Here is a 9,587-nt window from a genome sequence, read left to right on the forward strand (position 1 = left end):
CAGTTATTTAAGCTCCAATTCAAAAAGGACACCTGAAGCTTGTACTGCCAGCCTCCAAACAGATTGGTCAGGCTTTCTGCAGTGCCAAGCTGTGCCTCAGAGGAACTCGGGGAGCCACATGTTTCCCTTTGCTTCCTTTGCTCTCTCCATAAACTGTTATCTTGGGGCACCTGGTGCCAACCAGTGCCCCAGGGAGCAGATGCATGGGGACTGGCCGGCTGCCTCGGTGGCAGGCATTTGAATCATTCCGTTTTTGTTATTTCAAACAAGGCTGCATTGACAACCTTGATATCAGGTCCTTCTGATGTGCATTACACCATCATCCCTGGTCTCAGCAGAACTGGAGAAGGGAAGCCAGGAAATGCAAAGCACAGGAATCTACTAGTGCTAGCCTTCAAAGACTGTCTTCTATCTGCAGTCTGTCCCAGGCTAGACCATTGCTGAACTTGTCCTGGCTGGGGCTCAGCCACTCGTACAGAGGAGACAGTCTCCTGCCAGACCAGCCTGGGCTGGTCCTGAAGGTCACCGCACAGGGAAGGACTACACAGGAAACTTCTCATACCTTACCCTTCTGTCTTCGGAAGCTCTTAGACTTTGCAGCCCCTCCAGCTCCTTCCCAGCCATTGTGCGCTGCTTGCTGGAGTGAGTGAGTCCCACTTTTTATCTAAACACAGTGGGCTTAACTAGGGGGTGGGGAAGCCTCAGGATAGTTCTGCAGGGGAAATGCAGATGAGGGTAAGAGCTCCAGCTCAGGGATCGAGATCAGGGGCCAAGGCCACCTCTTGGTGGCCTGAGTCAGGGGTACACTCTACCAGCTGCTTGCACCCTCGTCTGTTGACAGACTATATATCTCCCCCCACACCATCTTTGTACAAGCTTGGACTCACCATCCCTGACCACTGTTCCTTTTTTCTTCTCTACCCTCTATTCTGCCTTCCTCCTTCTGCACGAAAATACAGATTTAGGGAGAGCAGCGGCTCGGCTACCCCTATTCCTCATAGAAACCACCCCAGCTTTCTGACAAGAAACCTCAGCTTGCTTCCTTTGCCCACCCTGATGGTAATTCTGGGTACTACTGAAGGCACCCAATGGTGGGGGGCACTTTTGGTCACTTTCAATAAGAAACCTTAAACCTGGAATCTGACTGCGACCTGCTTGAGGTCAAAGCTGCCCAAGGACATAGGACTCCTCCTGTCTGTTTAAGGTTCAAGTCTATACCGCAACCTCCAGCCCCCAACTCCCATGTGTTCTGCCACTTTCTGGAGCTCCTCCCTGCATTTCCAATCCAGAACTGAGTGGGATAGTAACAGCCAGGGTACAAGGACACCAGAGGCTGGCATGCCCTTGGGGTCCACTATCCTCCCCAGGGTCCCAACCCAGCTTAACAAGCATGACCAATAAGGTGGTGGTGCAGCATGGCCCAGCACCTAGCTGGCCTTAGGACACTAAAGGCAGGTCCTGCCACCCATGAGAGTTGATACACATGTCTAAAACAGAAGGAGAAGAACAAAGAGAGAGATACCAGGAGAGACACACACAGAGAAAGGGAGGCAGAGACGCTGTATGTGCTGCGCCTCCCAAAGACCAGCAACCCTGAGTCTAGCCTCTTCCCAGCATTTACACATCCCAGCTGTGATGAGACAGCCCTTCCCACAGCAGGTTACTAGCACTGCTGCCCCCTCTGGCTTTCCTGCTATTGGCTGTGTCCCTCCACACTGCTTAGAGTCACAGATCAGGGTAGTCTTGGGTCAGCCCCTGTCATGTCCCCTAGGACACCCAGAGCTGGTTTGGATAGGCACACTGGAAGATGCTGTGGGTGCATCTGGTTAGGTGGGATGGCATTGAAGCATCCAACTGTGAACTCACCATGATCCTCAAGCTGGCAGAAGCCATAAATGTTCCTCGAGTCTAGCCTGTGTGGAAGGACTGGGATGCCCCTGCAGGTTGGAAGCGGACAGTTAGGAGGCTGGGCCCCACCTGGCAAGGGTCAGAAAAGGGCTCAGCCTGGGAACCTTAGCGTTAGGAGCATGGGGGCCAGTGAGAGCCTAGAGCCAGCCCCTGTCTTGCTGCTCTGCTCTGGCTCTGTCCGGTCCCAGAGGTAGCTGTCTGCTGCCTGTGTTCAACGAGGTGTGGTATTTTAAATGTTTTGACATTTTAAATCTGTGTTGGATACATTCTGTGTGTTTAATTCCACCACGACTCACCAGGAATTGAATTAGTGTGTCTCCTGGGATGGGGCACAGCTGGGCCCAGAGCAAGCAGAGAACTTCTTGCCTACCCTCCATGGGCTTCCAATGGACTGAGCTAAGAACATGGCAGGAGCAGCTCTGGCCCCTGAGCCTGGGGAGCAGGGGATGGAACAGATCTTCTGTTCTCAAGGTCAGAGGGGATACAGCTTGGAGAGGGCACACAGGGCCCAAGAGGGAGATGGTGTTGACCAAGAACATGCAGAAATACTTTCCCTTGAATAGTTTGTACCCTGACTGTTGAGCAGAGCTTTGTGAAAATGGCAACTTGGACGGCTTCTTTCCTAGCCCCTCCCAGTGATGGTCTGTGGCTACCTGGGAGTGGAGGCAAGGCCTTCACAGATGCTGCACCCAAGTCCAAAAGAGGCCCAGGGAGTCCAGTCAACTCCAGCACTTTGGTTGGCCACTCCCCTCTTTCCCAGGATCTGGTCATGGCTGTCCTCACCACAAGTCACAAGTTTTGTACTGGCCATGTTCTCTATGTGTTTCAATTAGGACATGTCCACATTTTTGTGGCTCCAAGCGTCAGCTGGACATTGCTGAAGAAGCCAGGCTGAACTCATACGGTCAGAAAACAAATCCATGTCCAGCCTCTTCTGAGTTATTGGCCACAAGAACCTCAGAGATTCGGTTTCCCCAAATGTAGAAAGCCTGGACTGATGAGTAGAGCTATGCTTCTTCAGACCTCTGAGAGGCACCAGGTGGGTGGGAGAATGTATGGAGGCATCAGTGCAAACAGTTTGCATGCAGAGTGGGAGCCAAGGACCCAGCCTCACTGAACAGACCATGCTAAGTTCTAGAGTCCTGGACATTATATTCCCAGACTCAGGACTCAGAGCCCAGAACCTTGTCAGAACACCTAGGGTTTTACCCAGTCCCAGGAGCAGAAGCTATGTTGATCATTTCCAAGCAGATTGGAGTGGGAGCTGAGTTTGAGGAGGAGATCCAGGGTAGGGCCTGGCCTGGTGGGCAGGCTAGATGGGCATGGCCTTCCTAACTTATGAAGTGCCTCTCAACTCCAGCTCTGAGCACACTAGTATGGTAGTCCCCAGGTCTGTGGATAAACAAGGTCTATGTCTGGACTAATGGCCGCCTCTTGCTCTCTGCAGGTTAACACCTTCATGTCCTTTGTGTTCCCCATGCTGGTCATCTCCATCCTAAACACTGTGATTGCCAACAAACTGACAGTCATGGTACAGCAGGCCAACGAGCAGGGCCGGGTCTGCACTGTGGGGACCCAGAACAGTTTACAGCACAGCACATTCAGCATGTCCATCGAGCCTGGTCGCGTCCAGGCCCTGCGCCATGGAGTCCTCGTCTTACGTACGTAACCTTGGACCCTGGGGAGCAGACAGTGCTGTGGGGCTCAATGTGGGGCTCAGCCCAGAGCCAAGGGTAAAGGCACGGGACAGAGTGTGGGTCCACGCTCAGCAGCAGCATTCTGCCTTCTTCACTCCCTCATACCTTCACCCAATCAACCAGAGCCTGGGTGCCAACTTTGAGCTCGAAGTCTTGTTCACAGACGTGGGTCAGCTTTCTTGCTGGAAATCAAGGCTCTTTCAAGTAAGCAAGTACACCTCAGGCACACTCACAGTGATGTCACATGACCAGACCTGGCAGCTGGGGACCTCACTGGAGGCAACATCTAGCTCTTCAGGACTAGAAGGTCCTGGTAACAGAGTCGTAAGCAGAAGACATGCCAAGCAGAGGCCGAGTGGTCAGACAGTACTTGGCAACAATGCTAAGCAGAGGGGGTAGGGCCTGAGTCCTGCAGCTGACCCAACCTTAGGAAACAGTCATTAGGTGTGTTGGATCAGAAAGACTCAGGACAAAAGTCTTTTTATTCTCCAGACCCATGTCTTATATTTTTTGCTATGACTGTGGCTCCTTCCTGGTCCTGCCCCTTTCCCAGCAGCTCCAGGTGCAGTCTCAGGGCAAACACAGGGCAGCAAGGAGTCCCCCAGGCCAGCACCTTAAGGCCCAGAGTGGCTGGCACCAGCTCTGAGTGGGTCTAGGTGGCATTCCTCACAGATGTCCTCACCTATACCCAAAGACAGCAACTGTGAGAAGGCTCATTCTCAAACACCTCCTCACAAGGACATTGGCAGACCTCAAAGCAGGGACCTCATGTCGCCACTAACCTAATGTCCCAGGGTAACTGGGAGAGTGAGTGGGGCCTGGGCTGAAGGTAGGGAGGAGCATCCGAGACCTCAAGCAGAGCTGTCTGGGGACGTCAGTGCTCAGTGCTGCCTGCTAAGACACACCTGGGTCAGGGCACCTGTCGACTGCGCTTTTCATCCTGCCCCAAAAGTCCAGGCCCACCCTAGAGAGGGTGTGCTGTCACATCTTTCTGAGTTGCCATTTGCCTTATAGTCCTTTGTGGGCCCTGCCTGAGCCCCCATCATCCCTACCCGGTATGTCTGTAACAAACACACAGAGAATTAGAGCTGGCCCTTCCTTCCCCCAGCAAGGAACATCTCTCAGGTCAGGGTGCATCCTCTCAGGTACAGGTACACCCTCAGCATCCAGAAAGGATGGCCAGGTTGACATTCTTTATGCTGGGCCTGGTCACTGTCAGCTCAAGCAGTGCAACTCTCCCTCACCCATGTCAGCCCAGGCTGGGGATACTGTGGCAGTAGATTTTGGGACTTGGAGACAGCCACTGGGTGCCCTTCAGGGCCCTAAGATGCCACAGCTCTGCTTCTAGCAAATTAGGCAGCATCTCCAGCACGATGCAAACTGAAGACCTCAGGCTCCATATTGGATAGATAAAGAAATAGACTGGCAAGCTAAAAGGCTAGAGCCAGTACCTTGGGGTGGTCCCTGTAGTGACTGCCCTAGTAAGGCCCCAGATTTGACCTTCCTAGTGACTGCTCACCTTCAAGGTTGTCCCAGCTAGGACGAACTCTGCATAGTGTGACTATCCAGCCATTCCAACCTTCTGATCACACCCGCTGGGAGCCAGTTCACCCAGGGCAGACATCAGAATTGAAGGGGAGACAACTACTAAGCCCCTGCTAGGACCCCAAGGTACCCCAACTGCTTCCAGTAACTTTGGGGTCTGCACCCTCAATGGATCAAAACTGAAAACCTTGAAAGATCACAATGTAGAGATAAGAATACTGAGGCCAATAAACCAAAGCTCCCCCCAAATGTCAGGCCAAGGGCAGGGCCATCCTGATGCTCAGACCACTGTGCTGCCCCTCAGGGTCCCACATCCTCTGTTTTCAGAGAGCTTTCCCAAGTGCATCTTTTTGGTTTTTTAATTTTATACCAAAAGTGCATAGCATAAAATATCTTACCATAATCATTGTTAGATGCTCAGTGTGGGACATTAAGCAACTCACACTGCTAAGTAGTAATTGCACCCCACCACCTATGTGCAGGACCCCTCTTCTGTCCCCCCACCGATTCTGGGGGTCTGTTTATACTTGGGAGGTATAAACAGAATCATATAAGAGTTGGTGGCTAGTGTGTCTTGATATACAAAACATCTTACATGTTTGTCTGTGTTGGAGCATATGTTAGATGAGAATCTCCTGCCTATTTAATACTGAATAATATTCCATGGTACAGTGCTCACTTCATGTTTCAGAAGTACACATTCCTGTTGTGTGCATGAACCACATGACCACAGACAGGGCGTGGTAGCAGCTCCACCTGTCTGTCCAGACTCCCAGGTCTCTTCCACTTCTGTGATCGGTTAGGAATGATACTATTGTGAACATGGGGTGCAAGCATTCTTTCAATGCTTTCAAGTTGATTCCCAGAAATAGGGGTGCTGGATCATGTGTTAATTGTTGTTCTGTTTTTGCAAGTGCTGTTTATCACAGTAGCTGCAACATCTAACGTTCTTGCATCTCTTTGGTTGTTTTGTGTGTTTATACACGTGTGTGTGGAAGCCAGAGGCTAACATCAGATGTCTTCCTCTTTTGTTCTCTACCTTCTCTTTTGAAATGATGTCTCTCACTGAACCTGGAACTCACTGGTTCAGCTGTGTCGGCTTGCCCACAAGCACTAGGGATGCACATGTCTCCGCACTGGTCTGCAGTCTCCTGGCACTGGGTTACAGACACACTGCTACACCAGGTGTTTTTACTACCCAAAAAAAAAAAAAAAGAAAGAAAGAAAAGAAAAGAAAAAGAAAGAAGGGAGGAAGGAAGGAAGGAAGGAAGGAAGGAAGGAAGGAAGGAAGGAAAAAGAAAAAGGTCTATGACCTCAGAATGTCATCTTGTCTCTTGTGGCTCTCTCCATGTTTCTGAGACCAAGGATTCTTGCAGGTGCTGTTGTCATTGCCTTTGTGGTCTGCTGGCTGCCTTACCACGTGCGACGCCTCATGTTCTGCTATATCTCAGATGAACAGTGGACTACGTGAGTACTTGGACTACAACAGACGGGGGGCAGGGCTACCATGAGCCCCACCACCCACAGGCCAGTCTGGAATGAAGTGGGCTCTTGTGAGCCTATGGCTCCAGGGAGGATGCATATGGCTGCATGAGGATGGCTGTATACCAGAGGTCAGAGCAAGCAGCAGATCCTCAAGGTCATGCCTGAGACATTTGTGTCAGACCTGAAGGTCCTTTGGGTCACAGTCACCCCAGGGTTGGACTTGAGGGCTCAAGAGACTTACACAGTGCTGCGACTTGTCACAACAAAAGGAAAAGAGGCAAAGTCAGGGGAGACAGATAGATTCAACTCTCAGTTGCAAGCCACTTGTGAATGTTGTTAACTGGGCAACTCGTGGGAGACTCGATGTCCAGGTTCTTAGAGGAGACTGGTCAAAGAGGCCCCATCTGCTAACCCTGAGTCAGGCTCCCAGAGGGAAAGTAGGTGACCAGCATGAACCCCGTTTGTACAAATGAGTCAGCTGCTGGATGCCATCTGAGGGCCAGCCACTTGGCAGGCCTGCTCTGTGAACTCTTTCTGTACCCAGAACAGGGCTATCAGATACATGAGTAACAGCACCTTCAGGATAATAGGCATCAGTGGACAAGACATAGTTTCTGCTCAAGAGAGCACAGGAACATCCCCGTGAAGGCTTCTGAAGCTCAGGGATGCCTGGGAGTGGGGATTAAGATCCTCACGAGTGGACATAACACACACAGGCATCAGGAGCTTTAGTGGTTCCTGTCTTTGTTATATGGTTAGGGGCCAGTGGGCCCTGAAGCCTTAGGACAATGAGCCTCTGAATAGGTCTCTATGGACAATTAAGAAGTACTGCTGAGAGAAGGTGGGGCAAAGTGGAGAAGCCATGCCCAAGCGGGGCTGTGTCAAAGCCAGATCCATCACAAGCCCAGGAAAAAGGCCCTTGGGGATGCTTTGGCAACCCTGTCCATGCTGAGGGCTCTTGGGGTCTAACTTCCTGTCCTCCCACAGGTTCCTCTTTGACTTCTACCACTACTTTTACATGCTGACCAACGCTCTCTTCTACATCAGCTCTGCCATCAACCCCATCCTCTACAACCTGGTCTCTGCCAACTTCCGCCAGGTCTTCCTGTCCACGCTGGCCTGCCTATGTCCTGGGTGGCGGCACCGGAAGAAGAGGCCAACATTCTCTAGGAAGCCGAACAGCATGTCCAGCAACCACGCCTTCTCCACCAGCGCCACTCGGGAGACCCTGTACTAGGCCCTGAGGAGGCTGGGAGGAGGCCTCAGCCTCTGTTAGGGGCAACACCCTCCTAGGCCTCCACGGGGCCAACTAGTGGCCAGTCTAAACCATGCCAGTGAGGCGGGGCACCCCCGATCTGGAAGCTTCTTTCTTTTCTTCCTCTGCCCCCTCCTCCCCAATCCTCTGTTCTTGCTCCTATCTCTCTCCTACCACCAATTTAAAAAATGAGAACAGAGGCTGCTTCTCTTTCTGCTCCTCAAAAGGCCTCTAACAAGAAGAAATTAGCACTCACCAAGGATAGCCTCCTTTGTTCCCAGACTAATGGATGTTTAGAAAGAAGAAATGAAAGTACCTCCTGGGCTCTCGGACAGATGGGCTATTGCAGTCACCACAGCACCGTGGGGCCACACCAGCTGGGCCAGGCAGTGACTGATGCTGTGCTCGGGCTCCAGGTCCATAGGCATAGGCTCCATGTCAGCTTCCTCCTGCCTCCACTCCTGCCCTGGCCCAGCCGATCCTGTGGCTCTCTCTGAGCCTCATGTCCAGACCCTTCCTTGGCAGGCTGGCACACTGTCTCTCCCAGAGTGGTCCAGAGAATTCCCCAATATTCTCCTTAAGGCTCAGGGTCCACAGCTGAAAACTGAGAGGATCCACACCTCTGTCTCCACCTTGGACAGCTATGGCCCACTAAAGAGACCCAAGTTCTCACTGGAGTCATACAGACCTGGGACTCCTGTTTTAGGCCTGTCCTCACCCAGGACAAGCTTCAAGTGGCCTTGCAGGGATACCTGCACTGGCACCTTGACCTCTTGGATCTGCAGAAGGATGGCGGATAAGTGGGGCCTGGCCTCCCCTGTCCAGGTGACTTTGCAGGGGGAGGGATACACAGTTCTGTGTCTCTATACAGCTGTAGAGATTAAAGTCTGGCAGCTTCTGGCTTCAGGGCAGAACTCCTGAGAAGGGCACTGAGCCAGGTCCTCAGCAAGATGCCAGTGTCTGAAATTGTGCAGGTAAGGAAAGGCCAACACCCCAGTATCCAGCTGGCCAGCAGCCCTGGACTGAGGCATATGTCAATTTGTTACCAGCTGCCAAGCAGCCACCCTGGCCCAGGTTCTAGGCGCCCAGAAAAGCAGGCACCCTTCATCTCTGGGAGCTGTCTCCAAACAAGACAGAACCATCTAGCCTTCAGCCAAAAAAGTTGGCTGAGCACTTGGAGATGGTCCCAGGATGCCCTGGACCAGCAGGGTAGGACTAGTAGGAGGGCCAGAGAACCAAGCTCAGCCTTTTGCAAAATAGTCTTGGGCCCCATTGTCTGGAAAAGAAATAAATAGATGGGCAGCTGGCCTGTGAGAACAGTACTGCTGTGGGACTATAAAACAATGGGTTGTATGTTGGAGTATCTGTGGTCACCCAGGTATAGCCACTCTGCCAATAACATAACCCCTCAGGTCATCAAAGGCAGGGCTTGGGTGAGTCAGGCTCATGGCCAACACTAGGAAGATGTGATCAGCCCAGAGGCGGGGCCTCTCAACCCAAGAACTATCTACATGGGAGCACCTCCCAGCCCTGTGGAGCCACCTTGCCCAGTGAGTGGGTCACAGGCCAATGCTTTTTCAGGATTTGGACTTATATCCTGGCCAGGCAGCCCAGTCCCAGGTCCCTATCCTGGACTCCCAGACCTTGGGCAAGCTGTTCTTCTGATTCTCAATTTCCTCCTCTCAGCTGACTGGGAC

At 52.2% G+C, this 9,587-nt stretch overlaps 1 protein-coding gene across 1 annotated transcript in view; it reads left to right on the forward strand.

Annotated features, from left to right (window-relative positions):
* Positions 1-7,872, forward strand: part of Ntsr1 (neurotensin receptor 1) — a 44,662-nt gene extending 36,790 nt beyond the window's left edge. Inside the window, exons 2-4 of the mRNA XM_059259821.1 lie at positions 3,356-3,569; positions 6,527-6,617; positions 7,623-7,872. Coding sequence (XP_059115804.1) covers positions 3,356-3,569; positions 6,527-6,617; positions 7,623-7,872 — 555 coding nt within the window. The remainder of the gene's footprint in view (positions 1-3,355; positions 3,570-6,526; positions 6,618-7,622) is intronic.
* Positions 7,873-9,587: the final 1,715 nt, after the last annotated feature.

This window comes from Peromyscus eremicus, chromosome 4 (assembly GCF_949786415.1).
Source record: "Peromyscus eremicus chromosome 4, PerEre_H2_v1, whole genome shotgun sequence".
Classification (NCBI taxonomy): domain Eukaryota; kingdom Metazoa; phylum Chordata; class Mammalia; order Rodentia; family Cricetidae; genus Peromyscus; species Peromyscus eremicus.